Source organism: Balaenoptera musculus, chromosome 18 (genome assembly GCF_009873245.2).
Source record: "Balaenoptera musculus isolate JJ_BM4_2016_0621 chromosome 18, mBalMus1.pri.v3, whole genome shotgun sequence".
In the NCBI taxonomy this organism is placed as follows: Eukaryota; Metazoa; Chordata; class Mammalia; order Artiodactyla; family Balaenopteridae; genus Balaenoptera; species Balaenoptera musculus.
Window position 1 is genome coordinate 78,917,662 of NC_045802.1, and position 22,250 is coordinate 78,939,911.

Genomic DNA, 22,250 nt, shown 5'->3' on the forward strand with positions numbered 1-22,250 from the left:
TGTTGAACCCGTACCTCAATTTGGGGAGAATCAGCACCTTTACTGTGCCAAGTCCTCCACTCAGTGAGCACGTACGTCGGTCCATTTATTTAGATTTTCTTAGATTTCTTTCACCAGTGCTGTGTGGTTTGCACGAGTTCAGTACATGTTTTGCTTGATTTACGTGTACATGTCCCGTTTCTTAAGCAGTTGTAGATGGTGTTGGATTTTTAATTTCGGTGTCCATATGCTCATTGCTATCTATAGAAGTGCAGCTGCGTTTTTGTATATTTATCTTGTCTCCTGAAACCTTGCTGAACTCAATCTGGGAGTCGTTTGGTAGAGTTTCGGGGTTTCTCCACATAGACGATCAGGTCACGTGCAAACAGAAATAGCTTGATTTCTTCCTTTTTGATCTGTATGTCTTTATTTGTTTATATTTTTAAATTGTTTGCCCTGTTGCCCCGGAGAGAGCTTCCACCACTCGGATAACGGTGGTGAGAGTGGGCGTCCCTGCCTTGCTCCAGTCTCACGGGGAAGGTGTTCTTCACCAGCGTTACACCTGTAACGTCGGCAGTAGGATCGCTGTAGATGCTCTTTGTCAAATCGAGGAAGTTTCCCTCTAGCCCTGCTTCTGAGAGGGGGTCCGGGCCCCCCCTCCCCTCCCTGCACGCCCCGTTTCTGCGGCATCCCCCTCCTTCTTCTCAGCCGTGGCTCTTCTCACTGCTCTCCCTGCCTGGTCTCTCACCCCCACTCCGTCGCAGGTCAAAGCCGCCTTGGACGTGTTGGCCCAGAAGATCACGACCTTCACCGATGTGGGGAACAGCCTAGCACATGTGGAGCACCTCCTGAAGGACCTGGCCAGCTTTGAGGAGAAGTCCAGTGTAAGAAGGGACGTGGGCGGCAGGGCGGGGCGGCCTGGGGACGCTGCGCTCAGTGTCACCGTGCCTGCAGAAGCCCCCCTCCCTGCCCTGAGCCCCATGGGCGGGGGGAGGGGCGGCTGCCTGGCCCACTCAGCCCCCACTGACCCCCGTCCCACCCTCAGTGACCCCCGTCCCACCCTCACTGACCCCCGTCCCACCCTCACTGACCCGCGTCCCACCCTCATTGACCCCCGTCCCACCCTCACTGACCCCCGTCCCACCCTCATTGACCCCGTCCCACCCTCGCTGACCCCCGTCCCACCCTCGCTGAGCCCCATCTCACCCCACTGACCCCCGTCCCACCCTCATTGACCCCCGTCCCACCCTCGCTGACCCCCGTCCCAGCCCCGCTGACCCCCGTCCCACCCTCGCTGACCCCCGTCCCACCCCCGCTGACCCCCGTCCCACGCTCGCTGACCCCCGTCCCACCTCCGCTGACCCCCGTCCCACCTCCACTGACCCCCGTCCCACCCTCGCTGACCCCCGTCCCACCCTCGCTGACCCCCGTCCCACCTCCACTGACCCCCGTCCCACCCTCGCTGACCCCCGTCCCACCCTCGCTGACCCCCGTCCCACCCTCACTGACCCCCATCCCACCCCACTGACCCCCACGCCCACCCCTGCCAACCCCTGGCAGGAAATGGCGCCCCTTTGCCCCAAGAACCAGGCTGAGCTGGTCTCTGGCGGCTCCACAGGCGGTCGTGCAGCGGGCCCGCGCCCTGTCCCTGGAGGGTGAGCGGCTCATTGGGCTGAAGCATTACGCCGTGGACTCCATCCGCCCCAAGTGCCACGAGCTCCGCCAGCTGTGCGACCAGCTTGCAGCTGACGTCGGGCGGAGGAGAGGGCTGGCTGGGCAGGTCGCTGGATCTGCACGGCCCTCCTCGAGGCGGTAGGCCCCCAGCCCGGCCCACCCACCCCCGCGCCGCGCGGTCCCGCGGGGACGCTCCTGCCGTGGGCCGGACCCCCAGGCACCGGTGAAAAAACGGCCCTTTCCTGTGGCCCAGATGGTCCTGTCCTGACACGGGGGACCACTTACAGGACTCACTGCCACAACTGGCCGTTTCTTTAAGAAACCCAGAGGCTGACTGTCCGGCCAGCTCCCTGCCACTTTGTCCTCAGTGTGGATGCGTCCCGTCCTGTGGCGATTCCACTTGGTGTTCAGGCCGGCATCCCCCAGGGAGCCCCTGGACGCAGGGGCAGGACAGGGACACCACGTCCTGCAGGTGGTCCCCAAGCGCAGCGGTCAGCGGGCCACGCGAGACGCCAGGACAGCTTCCAAGGTGCCCTCCCTCCCTGCAGTCCATGAAGTGGTGCGACGAGGGCATCTACCTGCTGGCCTCGCAGCCCGTGGACAAGTGCCAGTCCCAGGACGGCGCCGAGAGCGGGCCCTGCAGGAAATCGAGAAGTTTCTGGAGACGGGTGCGGAAAATAAGATCCAGGAGCTCAGTAGAATCTACCAGGACTACGAGCCCATCCTCACCCGAGACCTGCTGGTGAGGAGACAGCTCTTCTGGTCGACGAGGGGGTGCTCTGATGGTTCCCAGAGACACGGGCGGTCGGTAGGCGCAGAGCAGCGGGTGCCTTTCCAGGCCAGGCGTTGCTCCCAGGCCCCCCACACCCCGCGGGGTCCCTGCCTGCGGGGAGGGCCTTTGCTCTGCTCCCAGGCCCCCCACGCCCCACGGGGTCCCTGCTTGCGGGGAGGGCCTTTGCTCTGCCTCCCAGGCCCCCCCACGCCCCCCGCGGGGTCCCTGCCTGCGGGGAGGGCCTTTGCTCGGCGCCGTGGCCGGGCACTCCGCTGACAGTGCGCTGAAACCGGACTCCTCGCTCCGGCCAGCTTCCGCAGCGCCCCGCCGGCCGCCCACCCGGGCCCCAGGCCCAGGGCCCCTCCCCCCCTTGGTGCCCCCCATCTGCTGAGGGCAGAGCGGGGGGCCACGTGTGTCACGGCAGCTCTCGGGAGGTGTCCTGCTAATGAGCCCGTCGCCCCCTTCCCGGCAGGAGCACGTGCAGAAGGTCTTCCGGAAGCAGGAGAGCGTGGAGGAGATGTTTCACCGGAGACAGGCGAGCCTCAAGAAGCTGGCAGCCAAGCAGACGCGGCCCGTGCAGCCGGTGGCCCCCCGGCCAGAGGCGCCCACGAAATCGCCCTGCCCCTCCCCGGGTACGAGCAGCCGCCCCTCACCCTGGGGAAGGCCCTCCTTGCGTCCAGCCCGTTGGTACCTAAAGCGCCGTCGGCCCTCGGCCTGCCCACGCCGTTCCTCGCATCTGTGCTGCTCCCGTTGTTGTGGCTGGACGGGGGCCACCTGACTGTCGGGGCCTTTCCTGGGCTCGTCCCGCCCGTCTGTCCTTGGCGCCGTAGCCGGGATGGTCTTGCCCTCGCGCGGCACGGCCCTCCACCCCGAAGCCTCCTGGTTCCCCCAGGGCAGCGCTTCTGGAAGGCACAGCCGGACCCGCGGCCTTTCCTACGGCCCCTCCTATCACCTCCTGTCCGCAAACACGCCGCCCCAGCGGCCAGCACGGCTCCCGCTGCTTTCTACAGCTGTGGCCGGTGTCGGCCGTCGGTGCTGAGAGCCCCTGAGCCCAGCGCGCGGGGCCCATTCGGAGGCCTCCAGGCGCCGAGTTCTCCCCCGTCACCTGGGAGCCGGGCCGCACCGGGAAGTGGTGGACAGTGGGCTCCGCACGCGCCCAGAGCCCCGTCTCCCCCCCGCCCCGTTTCCTTGCTCTCTATCTTACTGTGCTTTCCTCACCCTGCTCTGGGCTGCTCGCTGCTTTTCCTCCAAAAGTTAAAAAACACACACACAAAAAAACACCACCGATGGTCCTGGATGCGCTTTTCATCTCCAGGCAGTAAGGTGCGAGGTCCCACTCCTTCTCCACTTCTTTCCAAACCAGGCATCCGCAGAGGTTCCGAGAACCACAGTTCTGAGGGCAAGCGTGCTCCGGAGGGGGCCCTACAGGAGGGCCAAGGTGAGTGCCCGCCCCGCCACCCGGCCCCCTCCGCTGCCCCCCGGCTCCCCCGCCGGGCTCCCGCCCTGCTCCTCCTGCGCACAGGCCGCTGCACCTGGGGGGCGTCCCTCCGCTCCCCCGCCCGATCCCTCCCCTCCGGGCCCTCCTCATCCTGCCTGCAGGGCCTCAGGCCCGCCCCCCGACCGACAGGAGGTTGGGTTCTGGAAGCCGGGCGTCAGGCTACACCTTCTCGACTCTGGAAGCGCGATGTGGACCTGTCCTCTCTCCCCAGAGTGAAGTGAGTGAGGGCCGGCAGGGCCGCGGCCCGCTCCACTGGGGACGAGGAGAGCCTGGCCGTCCTGCGGAGGTGGGTGGCCTGCCCTTCCCCCCAGCAGGTCTGAGGACGAGCGTGGCCCACCGGATCTCAGCCCTGGGAGGGTCTGTACGTAAAGGAGCCAGAGGCGGGTGGGACCCGCCAGCCTCACCCTGCAGCCGCAGGGCAGGAGCGGAGCTGCCTTGTGGGTGCACGCGGCCGGTTCTCTTGTCCCTTCGCATGTGCACGCCTGAACCGAGAGAGAGGTCTTCCTCCGAAAGGCCACGTTTGCTCCTGGCTTGCAGGCAGCACTCGGGTGACCCGAACAGCCCGTGTCGTCCCTCCCTGAGCCCAGGGACACGGCTAGTGGGATGCGGCCCCAGGCCACTCTCGCAGGGCCAGCCTCGGACCCACCCCCGCCGGCCCCGTCTCCTCGGACGGGCCCCTCCCTGCCGCCCACGAGCCTCTCCGACCCTCCGCTCCGCGTGCTGATGCCGGGCATCACTTCTCTTTCTTGGTCTCTCTGCACCGCAACCCTGCGGAGGCTCTGCTCGCCCCACACCCGCCCTGGGCGTCCCGCACGCTCCAGCCCCACCCAGATGCTGGGAGAGTGTCTGTCCCCGCACGGACGCACCGCTGGGCTCCGAACCCTGGGCTGGACGGAAGGCACTGCCCCACCTGCTTCCCAGGCTGGCGGCCGCTTCTCCCACAGGGCCCCGGCCTGCCAGCCGAGCTGAATCGTCCCTGGCTCCGCGAAGGCAGCCTGCACTCGGCGCCCTCGCGCCCACTCTGAAACCCTGCTCAGACCCCACGCTGCCCGGCCTTCCACGGGGACGTCCCTCCCCGCCAAGCTCACGCTGCCCTCCCGCCCGCGGTGGAGAGGGAACCCGAGCCTTCCTCTCCCGCGACCCGCACCACCCTCTGCGGAGCACGGGCACTTTGAACTGCACTGGGGCCAGCTGACGTGCTGGCGTGCTGTTTGCTCCACGATCCCAGCCCTTGGCTCCGTTTTCTGTGTATGAAAACAGGAAGCTTGGTCATAGGCAGTTAGAAGGTGATCCTGGTCCGTAAGGCGAGGTCTGACCGGCCGGTTTGCCAGCCGGCCCTCCTGGGAGCCCCTAACCTGACGGCACATAGACGCTCCCCAGAGGGTCGCTGCAGAACCGCTGCATGCGGGCGCTGGCGGGGCCTCGGGGAGGGGCTCTCCTGGGGAAGGGAGGGGCAGGGCAGCTGCGGGCACTTGGAGCCCGGGGCTCCTCGGGAGACGGTTGGGAGGCTGCTGCCTGCATGAAAGCCGGCACCCATCCACAGGCACGTGATGAACGAGCTTCTGGACACCAGAGCGGGTCTACGTGGAGGAACTGCTGTGCATTCTGGAGGTTGAGGGCGCCGGCGCCGCCACGCCGCGTGGTCTCGTGGCCACGACACAGCCCTGCCGAGGACAGCCCAGGGCTGGAGGACCACGCCACCTGTGCGTCCACGGGACGGGGGCGCTGGCTGCGGGTGCACTTGCACTGGGCCGTGTTTGCGGCAAGAGAGGGCAGCCGTGCCTGACCCTCCCTGGGTGGGGGGGCTGCTGCCTGGGGGCAGCAGAAGGGCTTCTGGGTGCGGGACTGTTCTGTCATGGGGCGTGGGCAGTGGTCACAGGGGTGCAGACACAGAGACAACCCATCAAGATGCACACACAGGATTTGTCCTCTTCGTGGAAGGCGTACCTGAATTTAAAAAGGTTCAAAGGGAGTAGGATGGAACCACCCCCCCAAAAAAAATAATTGGTGCTGCTTGTAGTTCACTCGTATTTCCGGTGCTGGTCCGGAGAATCACCTTAGATGGTCAGTGAATGAATTTGAGGTGGATTCGATTTCTAAAGCCTGAGACAGCGTCACTTCCCCGCTTGGCGGCCACGTGGAGACCAGGCTTATGTGGGGCTGATGGGCCCGGGCTCCCCCGCTGACCGCTGCCCCCTCCTCAGGGCTACGCTGCTGAGATGGACAACCCTTTAATGACACATCTCATCTCGACGGGACTTCAAAACAAGAAGGATGTTCTGTTTGGAAACATGGAAGAAATTTACCACTTTCATAACAGGTCAGGCCCTCCCTCGGTCGCCCACGGGCCTCAGGTTATGCTTTGCTGGGGGAGAAGAGTCCTCCCTCCCTCTCAAGAGGGATAAGCGGACGGGCAGCGGGTTCCGTAGGGCGTGCCCAGGGCGGCGGTGAGTTACAAGGGGCCGCCCACAGAGGGAGGAAGCGGGAGCTGGCCCCCCCCCCGGTGTGCACACTCAGCCCTTTTGGGTGGCACCGAAGCCACACCCCTTGGCGAGGCCCCTTGCCCAGCCCGTCTAGAAAGGACGGCAACACCACAAGTTCCTTCCTGCCCGTCCTCCCCTCGTGGGAGCAGCCGTGGCCTCTCTGTGGCTGTGGGGAAAGCGTGCATGGTCCATCTGGGCCCACTAGCCCTCAGCAATCTCGGGGGCTCTCGGGAAAGATCAGCGGTGGGCAGACGGGAAGCAGACGGGCAGCAGGAGCCTGTGGTCCTGAGGAAAGGCCGCTGTGCACGCGCCCCTCCAGTGCTGCCCGGCCCTCCCCTCCCCTGCACGCCAGGAGACACTGGGGCTTCTGTCTGGCCACTCGCTTTTGCCCTCTGTCCTCAGCCTGTCACCTGCCGCTTATAAAGGAGGTGGCAGGTCTCACCTGAGCCGCAGCCGGAGCCTTCCCTTGGGGGTTAGCGTGAGCAGGTGGCCTGGTGCCCCTGGTCCCTCGGCATCCTCGGCCCCGGCCCATCCTCGGTGCCGGGGCCCTGGAGGGATTCACCCAGTGGACAGGTGCGAGCCAGGAACCTAGAGGAAAACTCAGCCCGCAGGCTGGGGGGCAGCGCTTCGTGGAGGAGGGTCCCGGGGGCAGAGCCAGGATCCCTGACGTCTGCAGAAAACCCACTGAGCACACGGGCTGTGAGGGCCTCGAGATGCTCCCGTTTGCTGCTGTGGACTCTTCATCCACGTTTGCGCAGGTGGAGCATCTCCCAACTTCTGCGTGAACGCAACACCAGGAACAAAGCATCCCCACGGGGCCACGGCTGCACGAACCTGAGAGTCTGGTGCAGTCGGGACCCCAGGAGGGACAGGCGTGGGCTTCAGGTCCCGAAATCAGGTGGCGCGTCCCTGCTCACAGTCTCCGGGACTGTCCAGAGTCAGGATACGTGTCGTCCAGAAAATAACGTCTGACGATTTGTGACAGATGCCGTCTTATGCTGGTTGTTGTTTACGTTGTTCACCTATTGCAAACTTTCTTTGTCTAGAATATTCCTGAGGGAGCTAGAGAACTACATAGACTGCCCAGAGCTGGTTGGAAGGTGCTTTCTGGAAAGGGTATGTGTTTCTCAGGTGTATACTTGGCCATGCCTTAGTTCTTAAAGGTTCTCCTTGCAGTCATAATGGCTTGAAATTCTGTCACAGTCCCCGTCTAACCAACCGAAATCACAAGTACAAATGTTTCCAGTTTGGCTGAGATGCTTTTTGGTAGGGCCAAAAGAATACAATTTTGTCTAAAGCCAAATACTAGTCCAAAAAAAAGAGAGACTATAAAACATCAGCTTTGAGAGATGCCAAAATTATACAGCGTCTAAGTTTTGATTGCAAGCGTAGAGGTAGCTGACGCCCCTTCTTGCTGGGGTTAGTTTCGTGCTGGTCTTGCCGATCAGGACTCCCTCGCTCACCAGCTGACCCTGGACGGTCGCTCGTGCTCTGAAGCTGTAGACGCGCTCTCCTTCCGGCGCGACGATCGCTAGCGTGGGGGTTTGTGGCGAGGCTCTGGGAGCGGGAGGGGATGCGGATGCGGGATGCGGGATGCAGGATGTGGGATGCGGGATGCTGTCTCCCCCCACCCTGCTGTGTGGGTCCCGGTGAACTGCTGACTCAGCAGCAGGGGGCGCACTCTGGCCCTGGGGAACGCCTCCCTGTGCTCTCTGAGAGTCGGGGGTGGGGGAGCGTCGCGCCGGGGCTCGGGGCTCGGGGCTTGTCGCCAGCGTCAGCACCTCCTGGGGACCCGTGAGCGGTGCAGGCTCTCAGGCCGCCCTGACCTGCGGAACCCGGAACTCGGGCGGAGGTGGCAGTCCCTGTTGCATCCAGTCCGCTGGCCGTCCCGATGCACACGCACGTGTGAGCAGCGCCGCGTAGCTGAGCCCTGGCGCGTCTTTCTTTACAGAGTCTGTGCCGGTCCTGCGTTTCTTTTCAGTCTGTTAGCCGTGAGGCCAGAGCCAGCCGTATGGACCTAATCTTTTATAAAAGAAGTACCGGGACTGGGGCAGCCCTGAGAACTGAACTTCTGGGGGGCTGTTACCTGGCTGCCCGCCCATGACAGCCGTGGCGCCTGAGATGGAGGGGCGACCGGCTTCGGGGAGAGGCCGGGCTGGTCCCGGAGGCGCCGTGCGTCCTTGCGCAGAGGGGTGTGGCTCAGCGGCGGGCTCAGCCCACCTCCGGGCTCTGAGAGCCCCGTGAGCGCGGGGGCGCCCCGTGACTCGGCCCCTGTCCCGGCGCAGGTGGAGGAGCTCCAGATCTACGAGAAGTACTGCCAGAACAAGCCGCGCTCCGAAAGCCTCTGGAGACAGTGCTCCGACTGCCCGTTTTTCCAGGTGTGTCTCCTGGCTCTCCTGAGCGGGGATGTTCCTTTACTGGGTGACCCTCAGGCAAGGAAGAGCGGCATCGTCTAAAGCGGAGGCTCTGCTGGTTGCAGGAATGCCAGAAGAAGCTGGACCACAAGCTGAGCCTCGACTCCTACCTGCTGAAGCCGGTCCAGAGGATCACCAAGTACCAGCTGCTGCTCAAGGTGAGAGGCCGGGTGTCCCCCGGAGCCCCCTCCCCGCCTGGCACCCCCCCCCCCCAGCCGCACACCACTTAGTGGCGGCCGCCCCGGCCCATCCCTGAGCCCCGTGGTCTCTGAGCACCTTCTTCCCGTCTCTGCGAGGCCCTGGCTCTTCACACGCCTTTGTGGAGGGCCTGTTGTGCGCTGCCCGTTGTCGGGGGTCAGGGACACAGAGGGCCACAGGCGGGCAGACCCTGCCCCACAGGGCACATGCGAGGCTGCCTGTGTCCTGCTGTCCTGGGGGCCCAGCAGAGCAGGTCCCCGAGGCCTGAGAATGGGTTTTCGTTCGGGGGTCAGATCTGGACAGAAGGAGGAATGGCTTAGAGGCGGGGAGAAGGAGCTGCAGCGGGGGTGGGCTGGGTGCTCGCGCAGGCCAGGCTCTGCGAGGGGTCTGCCCTTGCCCAGCTCAGGGACAGTCCCGACCTGCGGCTGTGAGGGCTGGGGTGTGGGCCCACAGTGGCTGGGAAGGTGGCTTCCTGGGGCGCTCTGGGGCCAGCGGCTCTGGCAGGCCCCCCGACGGGGGCGGGCGTGAGTGTCTGAGTGCGTGTGGGGTGTTGTCCCCACCGGTGACGACTGCACAGGGAGCCCTCACACGTGTCCCGAGGTCGGTGCCCGGGACTGCCCAGGGCCTTCACCTGTGGGGCAGAGTACGGGCCTCCCAGCCGCTCTCGGTGGAGTGGCGGGGCTCAGTGTCCAGCACGGGCGTGGAACCTCCCCCAGGAGATGCTTGAAATACAGCAAGAGCTGCGAGGGCGCAGAGGACCTGCAGGAGGCCCTGAGCTCCATCCTGGGCATCCTCAAGGCCGTGAACGACTCCATGCACCTGATCGCCATCACGGGCTATGAGGTGAGGCCCCGACCCTGTCCTGCAGGGGGAGCCCACGAGCCGGGGGCGGGGCCTAAGGCCGCCCCCTTGCCAGGGTGGGCCCTACACGCGCACCACCCAGAACGCCACCGCCAAACCCGGCCCTGGCTGGGCCGCGGCCGCCCTGCACGCAGCTCATCAGCCTTGCGGAACCCAGGGCGCTTCACCCTGTGGGTGCACCTCAGCACAGAGGCGGCTCCGAGAACTCTTCACTCCTGGTCTTTTCCCTGACCCGTTTTGTTCTCGGTGACGCGGTGTATGGGCGCGACCGTGAGGCCCCCGCCTCCTGCTCCTCTGCACCCGCGTCAGGCCGCGCACGGTCCCTGTCGTCTCTGTAAATCCACTCAACACTCGCCTCTGTTTTTTCTTTCTGGAGCAGTTGTGGGTTCACAGCAAAACTGAGGGGAACGCGCAGGGGTTTCCCACCCAGCCCCGCCCCACACGTGCACACCCAGCCACCGCCGTCCGGCCCGCCCCGTGGAGTCGGGCGTCTGTCACGGCCGACGGCCTCCACTGACGTGTCACCCACGGCCCACGGCAGTGTCACTCTGGGGCTTTGGACAAACGGATGACCTGTGTCCCCCACGGTAGCGTCACACAGAGTAGCCCACTGCCCTAGACACCCCTGGGCTCCCCCGTTCATCCCCGCAGACCCGCTGCGACCCCCGACCTTTCCAGCACGCCGCAGACTTGCCTTTCCCGGGTGTCGGGCCGTTGGACCCCACGGGGTGCAGCCCGGCCCCCGAGATGGGCTCCTCGGCCGCACCCGCCTCTGGGCGCTAACTGCTCCCCCACTCCGCCGCCTTCAGGGGAAACCTGAGCGACTTGGGAAGCTGCTGATGCAGGGCTCCTTCAGCGTCTGGACGGACCACAAGAAGGGCCCACGCCAAGGTGAAGGACCCTGGCCAGGTTCAAGCCATGCAGCGCCACCTGTTCCTGCACGAGAAGGCCGTTGCCTCTTTCTGTAAGAAGCGGGGAGAAGGAGAACGGCGAGGGCTACGAGAAGGCCCCCTCCTACAGCTTCAAGCAGTCCCTGAACGTGAGTGATGCCACCCCGAGGAGACCCCGGGGCCCCCGCTGGGCCGCGACGCCCACCTCCTGGAGCGGGGGTTGCCCTCGCCCGGACGCCCACCGCCCGCCCCGCCCTCACAGATGACGGCCGTCGGCATAACGAGAACGGTGAAAGGGGACACGAAGAAATTCGAGATCTGGTACAACGCCAGAGAGGAGGTTGTACATCGTACAGGTAGGCCCCTCGCTCTCGGGCCAGGCCTCGGGGTCTGCCCGGCTCTGTAAGGACTGCCAGTGAGCATCTTCTGCTGAGATCTGGTGTCTGGAATCTTCAGAAAGCTCTATTCCCCGGAGGCCAGGGCCCCGCCATTCGTGTGGGGCTGCCCTGGGCCGTCAGTAACTAAGCCAAGCCCGGGACAAGGTACAGGGACACTGCAGGGCAGGGGGGCTCCAGGTGCCCTGCCAGGAAATGGGCTCCTGGTCCCGGGACGGCACAGGGGCCCGGCCCGCCTGGGCCAGGCGTCCACGCTGCCGCGCACGACCGGGGTCCTGTGGGAAGCGAGTCCTCCTCGCTCGCCGGTGATGGCGGGAGGCAGTGGAGTGTAAGTTCGCCCATGAGCCCGGGAGAGACCCCAGCCCGAGAGGGCGAGGCAGCGCTGGGAGGTGCCTCGCCAGTTGCCCTCGACAGTCCTGACGCCCCTGGTGGTCTGGGCCCGGGGACCCTGGGGGGATGCCGCACCCCCGCAGCGTGGAGGCCCCGGTGACCTGCGCTCCTCACAGCTCACGGCACCCAGGCCAGCCCGGCCAGCCGAGGGCCCCACGGAGCTACAGCGGGAACGGCCAGGACTCGGCCGGCGCCCCGGCTTTGCACAAGCCCAGGTCCTCGGGGCACCAGCCGCCCGCCTGCACTGCCCTCGGGCCCCGGGCAGAGTGGAGGTGGCGCAGCAGCCCGGCCGCGCTGGTCCAGCTCCTGGTCCACTTGCGGGACGTCAGACCCCCATCGTCCTTGTCACCTAGGGAGACGTCAGGGCCGCTTCCCAGACAAACACACTGTCGGGGCAGGCCACGTTGCAGGGGCTCCCACTGAGTCAGAGTCAGAGACCGTGCAGGGTGCTGGCCTGGGGTCCGTGCACTGGCGCCCGCGGGGCCTGCTCGTCGCACCCTCGCCCGAGGGGGTGCCATCCCGCATCCCGAGTGTGGTGGCGTCAGCCCCGATTCTGAGGGTCCCGGGCGCCTGCAGAGTGAGACACTGACGCGCGTCCCTCGGGAACACGCACACTGAGCCTCTGGTCTGCTCTGGGGGCACAGGCACCAACTCCTGAAGTCAAGGCCGCCTGGGTGAGCGAGATCCGGAAGGTGCTGACGAGCCAGCTGCAGGCGTGCAGAGGTGAGGGCACGTCCCCTGGGCTGTCCCCCGGGGGCCCGTTTACGTCCCCACAAAGCATCCTCGGGATCCTTAGCCACCTGAGGCACCGCGTGCAGCACCTGGAGGGCAAGGTGCTGGATTCGCGTTCCTGAGCCACGCTGGCCCTTGTCCCCGCAGAGGCCAGCCAGCACCGAGCCCTGGAGCAGTCCCACAGCCTGCCCCTGCCCGCGCCCGCCGGCGCCAGGTGAGGCCCGGCCACGCGTGGGGGGGTCACCAGTGGGAGCCAGCCCGTGCCGCCGGGTCTCCGCGGCCCTGTCACCGAGTCTCCTGGTCATCGGGGTCGATCGGGAGCGCGCCCCTGGGGTCACGTGCTGCTGGGTCAGTCCCAGCAGGCCAGCGTCGAGGCCTGTGCCTCCAGCCCCAGCCCCAGCCAGAGGCCCGTCCGCAGCATCTCTGGCCGTTTTCCATCCGGGCGGTGTTTCCCGTCACGATCAGTGCGCGGTGGGCGGCTGTTCCAGAGAGCAGCCCAGCGCCAGCATTTCAGTGATGGTAGCGCCCCAGGTGGACGGGCACCCCGGGGCGCGGAGGCTCCGAGCTGAGCCGAGGCCCATGGCTCCAGACAGACGCAGGGTCACGTTTCACACTGGCCTCGTTGTACCTTTTCTGCCCTTATTTTTCCTTTGTTGTTTTATTCATTCACTTGTTTACTATTTCTTATGTAAGCCACGTCTAATTATTCATGGTTGAAATAATAATAATGATGCTTTAATAATGATTTATGGTCTAAATAAATAAACCACAGAACAATAGCTTTAAAGGAGAAAGGGCCCCCCCAGGAGAAAGAAAGCAACAACAAAACCGCCTCCTACTTAATAGTCAGGGAGGTGGGTTTTGTTCTCACTTGGCTCCGCCCGGAGCCTGGACATGAGTGGCCATGGCCATGGCCCTGCAGCGGGAGACGCGCAGCCCGAAGGCCTGGGTAGGAGCTCCGGGAGGTCCCCACCCTCCTCCTCGCAGACCTCTGAACGCTAACCATCCAACGTTCTCTTTCTTTTTCCATGTGTCTGATATCATTAGTCCCTCTAAAGGGAACACAAAAAACGTCAGAAAGTTGGAAGAAAGAAAAACGGACCCGCTGAACCTGGAGGGATACGTGGGCCCCGCGCTACTGCCGAGGCCCCCCGAGAAGGGCAGAGGTGAGTGTTGGGGCCGAGCCCGGAAGTGCCAGGAGCTGCATCAGGGGTCCGCGGCGGGCGTGTCAGGGCCTCACAGCCCCCGGTGGGCACAGGGAAGGTTCACGGAGAGCGCAGGGCCCGGCCGCCTGCGCAGGGCACAGGGGCCTTGGCAGGGGGCCCGGGCGTGACCGCCTGCCCTCTGGGGCCGCCCGGCGCCCTCTGCACTGCCCTCTCTTCCCCGCAGATGACGCGGTCACTAGCTCTACCTCAGAAAGCTCTGCGCTTTCCAAAAAGCGCTTCACCCTGCAGAGCTTTGCTGCCCTCAAAGGTCAGAAAGGTAAAGGCGCCCGGCCCCGGCCGGCTGGCGGGCTTCTGGGCGGGTCGCGCCCGTGGCTGTCTGTCGTCCATCCGTGCCGTGCTCATCCGTGTGGACGGTCTCGGGAGGGGCATCTGCCTCTTGCGTGGGCCATCAGGGACGCGTCTGCCACTGAGTCGCTCTCTTTCCCTGATGCTGGTGTGTCTGTCATTCGTGCAGCCAGGGCTCTGCTTGCGGGGCCTTTTCTTTGCAGAGGTGGAGGTGCGCTCTTCTGACAGAGGCCCGCCTGCCAGGAGCTGGACCTGTCCTTTGCTTTTCTGGTCCAGCTCCTCCCTTTCCCACCTTTTCCCGTGGGGTCCCTGAGGGCATTGCTCCCCCTGCCAGAGTGCGAGGCCTCCACTTCCCTCTGGGCGTTTCTAGTGCGCAGGCGGGTTCAGAACACCCGATGGAGATCTCTAAAAGCTTGCCTGGGCTCCTGGGCAGTGAATATATGGGGGAAATACACCCAGACAGCACATGAGGCCAGCCCTGAGGTTCCAGGCGGGTCGTTAGAGGACTTCCTGCCCGAGACTGGAAGCCCGTCTTGTCTAGAGGTCTTTTCATTGGTCCAAAAAATTGGAGGTTTTTTTTCTTTTTTTCCCAATTTATAAAACACTTTTAAGTTGACCTCAAACAAACAAACAAAAAGACGGACAAATCCTGGTCCTTATACCTTGCTGGGTTTGGCGAGAATGCGTACTGGGCACGCTTTATGTGGAGCTCAGAAAACAAACCAAGGGGCCGCTTACCTAAAACCACGATGCCGACGCGGGGCCATCGCCCGCCCGTCTCATCCTCCCGCTCTCCTGGGCCCCCCCCACCCCGACCTCTGGATCCCTCCGCCAGCTGAGCTGTGTTCCCAAGAAGCTGCTTTCTGAGTCACTGGAAGCAGCCTGTGGCCACGTGTGTGTCTCACCCCAGCATGAGCTCGGCGGTCCTGCTGCCCCCGGCGCGCCTGGCTCACGGCTCCTCTGTCTCTCCGGTTCTGTCTCTGCTCTTCCTCCTTTTGCAGCCTCTCCTACCAGTCCCGACAAAAAAGCTAAGCGACACCAAGTAAAGAGCGACCCAACGCCTTTTGGTTTACGAGGTAGAGTGGCTCAGCCTTCTGCACTAGCCTGGCACCATTTCCCCGTCCGGTTAGGGACCCTGTCTCGCCCTCTGAGCTGCCCAGTGAAGTAGGTCCCTCCCAGCCAGGAGCACGGTCACTGTTCTGTTCAAAGCCTGACGCTCCGGCGACAGGTACCGAGGTGACGTCACGCTTCTCGGTCCAAGGTCTCAGGCCAGGTGTGCCCAGAATGCGCAGAGCTGCCCACTGGCCACCAGGTAGCAGCTGCTGACACCTGGCTGGTGCCTGGGCTGGGCTGGGTGCTCTTACTCAGCGGCTGCGGGGCTCTGCGTCCCAGGCCCATCCTTCCTCACCGTTTGTCCCACGCTTCTGGGGACGGCAGATGGGGTGAGGTTCCGTATTGGAACTCGGGCCTTCGTCTCTCTTGCCCTCATATTCTGAGGGCAAATCCCCCCCAGGGAAACCCAAAACCCCCCACCTCCGCCTGGCCCAGGTTGAGAGTCTAAGGCTCGCAGACAGGATTTCACTCTGTGAGCTATCCCGCGCTTCCCAGACCACGTGACGGTGCCCCAGGGGTGCGGCCGAGCCAGACCCCGACACAGACCCCCCTCAGGCCTCAGTCCACAGTCCGCGCTGCAGGGACCCAGCCTGCTCCCTCTCGCTTCCCTGGGCAGGAGAGCCCAGAGACCCACCCCTACCCCAGCCTGCACCCAGCCCTGCAGACGGAGCCCCAGGCCCTTGGGAGTAGAGTCACCTCCCCGCCATGGTCTCCGGGGAGGGGCTGGTCTTGGCCATTTGTGTTCCTGCTTAAGGCCCAGGGGTGCCCGAGGCATCTCCCTGCTTTGCTGACTCTCCTTGTGTGGGAAGCTGCACTTGGCTCAGACGCTGCGTCTACTGCCTTTGAGCCCAGTGGGTCACCTCTGCCAGCGCCTCTGTTCACCTGTGAGACAGGTGAGGTGACCTCACGTCCCGGTAGATGAGTGTTAGAGCCTTGAGGCCGGGCCCAGCTGCCAGCCCCCCTTCCTCCCTCCCCCTCCTCCTCCCTCTCCCTCCCCCTGCTTCGCCTCCCCCTCCTCCCCCTCCTTCCCCTCCCCGTCTGCTCCCTCCCCATCCTCCTCTCCCCTCTCCTCCTCTGCCTTCCCCTCCTTTCCCACCCCTTCTACTCCCTCTCCCTCCTCCCCCTCCTCCTCCTCCTCCCTCCCCCTCCCCTTCCCCCTCCCCCCCCCCTCCCCCTCCCCTCCCCTCCCCCTCCCCCTCCGGCTCCTCTCCCCTCCTTCCCCCTCCTTCCCCCTCCTTCCCCCTCCTTCCCCCTCCTTCCCCCATCCATGGGAATCACTTCAGTCCACAGCAGGTGACAGTGAGCCGCAGGCCTTCCTGGCTGGCACTCTTGAAAATGCCAAGTGCTTGCTTCCTGGAGTTCCATCAGCCCCTTGTTTTTTCAGTATCAGTGTCAGCAACTCTTCTACTGGGACGAGGTGACCGTATTCACAGTTGCCTCGGCCTGATGTCCTCCTCAAAGCGCCCAGCATCCTACATGGATTAAGAGTGGGCCGTGGGGCTCAGCACTTCATGCTTATTCCCGTGTCACTGTGTTGACAGAGGGACCATCCCACCTGTTAACAGAGGGTCACTCAGAGGCCTGGGCGGCCGGTGTGACCAAAAGGCAGAGCCGTCCGTCCACGCAGCTCTCAAGCGGGGGTTTACACGCCTCCGTCTCCAGGGGCTGCCCCTCTGCCCAGGGAGCCGCGTCGGCTTTCTGCCCTCGCTGTCCCCCTTCGGACACGTGCTTCCGTTTGGCTGGGAGCCCTGTGTCTATGGGCGCTGGGCTGGAGGGGTGGACATCTGTGGCCAGCTGCCCGGCGCCGGGGCCCCTGGTGACCCCCGCCCGGCGTCCGTCTGAGCTTCCCGCCCTGGGCGGCTGCGGACGTGCCGAAGCCGGCGGCGAGGGTGGTTAGTGGCTTCCTGCATGGACGCCAGCCGCCGGGGGCCGTGGGTCGTGCTCGCCACCCCTGCCCAGCTGGAGAGGCAGGGCCAGAGGGTCTCGGCGCCGGGCCTGGCCTGGCCTGGAGCAGGGACTCAGTGCTCTGCGGGCTGCGGGGGGATCTCTGGGTCCCAGCTCCCTTTTCTGTGAAGACAGAGGCAGCTCCCTGACACCGCTTTAACACAAGCTTGTCACTGCCAGCCTTCGAAGTGTCGGCCTTGGGACAGCCGCTCCTCTGTCTGCACCCTGACTGCAAGGGGTGGGGGGACGTGCAGGCATGCGTTCTGCCCTTGTCCACGTGGTTCCCTCGCTCCCTCTCTCCCAGGAGAAGGTGTGCTTCTGGCCACACCGGATGGGACTGGGAACCGGTTCTGGATCCGCTCCCCGCTTGCCGAAGCGCCACTGAACACGGGCGGCGGCTGGCACCCAGAACCACAGGCGTGTGGCTTCGGCCTCTCGCTTCGTTCCTGGCACTCGTTGTATGTCTCCACGACGTACTTGCGCTCTCCCCCAGTGGGAAATGCAGCGGCTACTCTTTGGGGACACAGGGCAGTAGAAGGAATGTTTACGTAGTTTATAAAGCCCGGAGGAAGCTTCTTCCCCACCCGTGACCCGAGGAAGCTCAGACAGGGGATTGGCACAGGGCGGCACCCCCCCTGGCCTGGGTGCCCTCAGCACCCAGCATCGTGAGGCCGGCCGGCCGATGGGTGTTGAGCGTTGCAGGTGTTGATTACAAACGCCTTTCCCTCATCGTTCGCCTCGACACGGACGGGCGGGGTCACCAGCTGTCCGGTGGAAGCTGGGGTTCGTTTCTGGCCGTGGAAGCAGGTGCTGTGGCCCAGGCCCCCTGGGCGGCTTGCACGGTTGAAGCGGAAACCTGCGGGTGTCTGGCCCGCCTTCACGCGCCGCTGGGAAGGGCAGGCTCCCCCAGCCGACACGTGTGGGTGGCGGGGACGTCCATAGGCCGCCCTCGACCTTGAGGGGGTCCTCACCGGGGCCTGGTCCTCTCTAGGTTGGAGCAAAACGTCTCACCCGTCAGAGGCTCCTGAGGACAACGACGGCTGGTCCAGCGCCGAGGAGCCCATCAACTCCTCGGACGCAGAGGAGGAAGGCAGAGTGGGCCTCAGGAAGCTGGTAACCTTGACTCCCGCCTTGTCAGCTGCACTGCTGGTCCCGGGGGGCAGGGTGCCAGCGGTGCAGCTCGGGGCCGTGCCTCCTAGGGCTTAGGGAGGGACCTTCAGGTGCAGGGCCCCATGGCTGTGTGCCCGCCCTCCTGTAGTTCTCACCAGACCACCTCACAGGGGGCAGTGCACACCTCTGACCTGCCCCTCAGGGGAGCTTTCTTAAAGCTGCGTGTGTACCGCCATCTGTCTCAGAGAATCTCACTGTACGGTACGGATTTGCTCTCTAAGCAAAGTCCTGTTTTAGCGCGAGCAGCAGAGGAAACTGTTTACATATTAAGTCATCAGTCAGGACGGTAGCAACAGTTATTCACTGCCCGCTCAGTGCTGCCCTGGTCCCCACCTGGCTTATTGCAGCGAGCAAAGCGCCCCAGAGTTGGAGGGGTAGACACAGGTAAATGGAGGAGAACGGAGGGAGAGTCTCGGGCGGCCAGGGCAGCCTTTCCCGAGGAGGCCGGAGGGTGAGAAGAGCCGGCCAGGGCGTTGGGGGACCAGCGGGGGAACCTAGGCTGGCGGGCAGGGAGGCCCGGCAGGCCTCGTGGGTTTGCATTCCGCTCTCGGTGTAGCAGGAGGGTGTGAGGTGCTGCTCGGGGCCAGTCGGGGCCCCGACAGGGTGTCCAGAGAGGGTGCAGCTGCTCCCGTGAGGATAACGGACACTGGCCTGGCTCTCCCTGCTCCCAAGCCTGGTGGCGCGTGACCCCTGCACAGTTCAGGGGCTCCCAGTCGTGTGTCTCGCTGCTCGTGAGGCTGGAGCCCCACAATCCAGCAGAACGGCCTCCCCTTCTCAGAGTCCGCATGGCGCAGCAGCTCCGTCCACAGGTGTGCCGAGCACCTGATGTGTCAGGCACTGAGGGCAAACGGGGGCAAGGCGGACAAGAATCCCCCCTCTCCTGGGGTGAAAGGCTAGGAAAAGGCAGAGCATGCGCGGTGAGGGCAGAGGTGCGGCCCAGGAAGAGGCAACAGCAGGTGCAAAGGCCCTGGGGCCGCAGGAGCTGGGTGTGGTGGGAGCACTGGGGCGCAGCCAAGGGCACTGCACAGGCTGCTCAGCTTTAGTGGCCGCCACGTGAGACCCAGCGTCTCCCTGGACTAGGAGACCTTCCCAATGTAAGGCCATAGCCCCACCGGAAGCTCTGCGAATGGCAAGGCTCTCGTCCTACCCGGGACGCTGGGCACCGGCAGATGCGTGCCATGTGTGCCATGCGCCCTGCCGTCCCCTCCCCAGGTCCCCGGGAAGTACACCGTCACGGGGCTGGACGAGAAGGGGGGCCCCGACGCGCTGGTCCTGAGGAGCGGGGACGAGGTGGAGCTGGTGCAGGAGGGCGACGAGGGCCTCTGGTAAGACCGCCCGCGCGCCCCCGCGGAGCCCGCGCGCGCTGCCGCACCCTGACCGCGCCCCTTGCAGGTTCGTGCGGAACCTGAGCTCCGGCGGCGAGGGCTGGCTGCCAGCCCGCAAGCTGTCCCCGCTCCTCGGCCAGCGCGGCGCCCCCGGGTGCCTGAGCAGCCCAGGTACGGCCCCCTGAGCAGCGCAGGCACCGCGGCGGAGGCGGGGCCGGGGGCGGGGGCGGGGCCGGGGCGGGGCCAGGACGCGCGGCAGCCGCTCGCCTGCTTGTCCGCAGAGTCCAGCGCGGGGTCCGCCCTGCTGAGCGCGTCGTCCAGCTGCAGCGAGAGCTGCGCGGCCGCCCTCGCGGACCTGCAGGGGTAGCGCCGCGGCCACCCCGCCTGCGGCCCTGGGAGCTGGCCTCTGCTCGGGCCGGCGCGGCGTGGGGAGGGGCCGGCGCCCGCGGAACGCCGGCGCCGCCGCGGCCCCAGACGAAGGTTCGGGAAGAGTCCGCCTTGCGGCCTCGGCGCCAGGACCGCGCCCCACGGCGCAGGAAGAGCGCGGCACCGCGGCTTCCTCGGGGAGTCGGACGGACGGGGCTGCAGACGACAGACCTCCGGTGCAGAAGGGCTCCCGGACTCCCCTTCGGCCTCGGCCGCAGCCGCTCCCCTTTGGTTTCCGACGTCTCTGGTCCGGTGCTTTCTGCAGGAACACGCGTTCTGTGGCGCTGCTTCCAAAAGAAGTGACCGATTCACTGACCCAGCGGCTTGGGGCGGGGGCAGGAGGCTAGTTTGTCTTCTACACATTTTTTTTTTTAAAGCAAGGATTAATTCTACGGCCATCTTTTTGGTGATAACTTTGGCCTCTGATCTTCGCCAAGAATCACTGTGTTTACGTGAAATGACAATTTGATACTGTATTTGATATAAAACTTTTTTGTTATTGGGGTTTACATGGCGCTGAATGATTTGGGGGACCCGCTCTCGTGGAAACTGGTGGCCCACCTGGTCACAGGTGAGTGGAAGGACGTCCCTCGGTAGAATCAGGCAGCGTTTCTACAAACACAGGCAGTTAGAAACCAAGGAAATTCCTTCGCCTGTGTAGGTTAATTTTCAAAGGAAAATGTAAACTATAAAATATTAACCTTCTTTTCTACAGAAAAACAAATGGGGGACTCTTGATTTTTTAACACACTTCAGTGAATTAGGATATTTTTATTGTTTTTAAAGACTATGTAAAGATGCAGTTTTTGCAGGTGTCATCTGAACCGATGTTGTCACAGGAGCCCAGGGAAAACTTGAGCTCCTGGCCCCCCGCCTCCCCCGCCTTGCATGTCCTGTGTGGAACTGTCCTGAGCACAGGAGCAGAGTTTAATCTGATTCAAATCAAGGCAGAACTGGAAAGAAAACTCTTCTGTTTTACTGTTGTGTTTCAGAAACAAATTCTGTTCCTTGGAAACGCTTCTTTCTCTGTCTGATTGGGGCAGATATTTTTATATGTGTGTATATATGTCGATGTGTGTACATACGTCCCCACTGTGAGGGGTGTATTTATAGCCTCCAAGCTGCTGGCGATGTGTCACTTTACAGCCCCCCCTGAGCCCCAGGCCCCTGCAGCCCAACCCACGGGCTCCCCATCCTTGTGCAGGGCCAGACCTCTCTGGAGTGTATAGTATACGGCGTACAAGCCCGGCAGCTTTTCTCCTGGTGTATAAGTTATTTGGAAAATGATGCTTCACATAATTTACTGAATATATTGATTGTTCAGGCACCATTCCTGCCATCCCAGCCTGGGATTGTCCACCGTTTTTGTGATCTCTTCCTCATAAAAGCACTTTAAAACCTCATGCTTCAGTCACTGTTCCTTTTTTTTTACGCTACTGATGTAAGTGAAATTTAAAAATCCGAGTTCTTTATTGTATGGCTGGTGTTTGAATAAACATCAGCACCTCTTGCTGTCGGCCTTGCTCTGTAAAGGCACAGGATCTGAAACTGGGTGGTAATGTTAGGCTCGCCCTCACTGGAACGCCCCCCACCCCCAGATGCCAGTGTGGGCCGGAGGGGCCCAGGGCGAGTGGGGCCTCCTGATCCCTGAGCCCTCGACCCCAGCGCCCATGTCCCCCCCCCCTCCCCCCTCTGTCAGGGGTTCTTCTGCAGGAATAAGATAGGGTGAACTCTACCTGTGCTCGGCCACCTGGGAGAAATAGCACAAGTGTCAGTGGATGTAGTGGCTCCTCAAAGCCAGGTCCCCACTGGCCTGCAGCGTCCCCTCCACCTCTGCGGGGACCCCGTCACCCTGGACCTGAGGGCCTCTGTCCCTCGCATTGCCCTAATTCATGCTGAGGCCCTGTGCCTGGCAGGTCGTTTGTCTGTGGAAACCTGGTTCAGCGGTGATGCTTTGAGAAGCCCTAGAAGGAGCAGAGTTCTTTCCTCACCCCCGAGCCTTGTCCCCACTGGGCCTGGGGTCAGGACGCCCCTCACGCGGCTCCCCACACAGGTGCGGCTCCGCTCCATCCGAGGGAAGCCAGGGGCACCGGGCTGCGAACATCGCCCTAGGACCCCTGTCCGCCCGGACCCCGGAAGGTGATCCTGCTTGGATACAGGGTCGCTGCAGGTGCAGGCGGTTAAGATGGGGTCATGGTGGCCCCTAGTCCAATGGCTGGTGTCCTTATAAGGAGCAGGAAATTTGGACACACACACACACACACCAGGCGGGGGCAGCCACGTGCCGGCCGAGGCAGAATCTGGAGGGCTGGCTCAGCAGGGCAGGGGTACCAAGGGCCACCAGAGCCCCAGGAGCTGGAAGAGTCCAGAAGGACCCTCCCCCAGAGCCTCTGGAGGGAGCGCGGCCCTGGGACACCTGCCTTCAGACCTGGGACTGGACAGATTCCCGTCGCTGGAGCCCCTGGGGGTGGTGCT

General features: G+C 64.1%; 1 protein-coding gene across 1 annotated transcript in view; it reads left to right on the forward strand.

Annotated features, from left to right (window-relative positions):
* The window catches only part of MCF2L (MCF.2 cell line derived transforming sequence like), a 131,002-nt gene extending 109,824 nt beyond the window's left edge, over window positions 1–21,178 (forward strand). Inside the window, 31 exon segments of the mRNA XM_036831389.1 lie at window positions 744–863; window positions 1,598–1,791; window positions 2,022–2,064; window positions 2,202–2,285; window positions 2,288–2,395; window positions 2,898–3,057; window positions 3,789–3,826; window positions 3,828–3,863; window positions 4,135–4,167; window positions 4,169–4,209; window positions 5,467–5,494; window positions 5,496–5,534; window positions 6,128–6,243; window positions 7,453–7,522; window positions 8,692–8,784; window positions 8,886–8,992; window positions 9,735–9,861; window positions 10,689–10,760; window positions 10,762–10,854; window positions 10,856–10,918; window positions 11,032–11,112; window positions 11,114–11,125; window positions 12,199–12,277; window positions 12,434–12,500; window positions 13,334–13,452; window positions 13,676–13,768; window positions 14,799–14,873; window positions 17,846–17,967; window positions 19,237–19,349; window positions 19,417–19,520; window positions 19,631–21,178. Coding sequence (XP_036687284.1) covers window positions 744–863; window positions 1,598–1,791; window positions 2,022–2,064; window positions 2,202–2,285; window positions 2,288–2,395; window positions 2,898–3,057; window positions 3,789–3,826; window positions 3,828–3,863; window positions 4,135–4,167; window positions 4,169–4,209; window positions 5,467–5,494; window positions 5,496–5,534; window positions 6,128–6,243; window positions 7,453–7,522; window positions 8,692–8,784; window positions 8,886–8,992; window positions 9,735–9,861; window positions 10,689–10,760; window positions 10,762–10,854; window positions 10,856–10,918; window positions 11,032–11,112; window positions 11,114–11,125; window positions 12,199–12,277; window positions 12,434–12,500; window positions 13,334–13,452; window positions 13,676–13,768; window positions 14,799–14,873; window positions 17,846–17,967; window positions 19,237–19,349; window positions 19,417–19,520; window positions 19,631–19,716 — 2,616 coding nt within the window. The 3' untranslated portion in view covers window positions 19,717–21,178.
* Window positions 21,179–22,250: the final 1,072 nt, after the last annotated feature.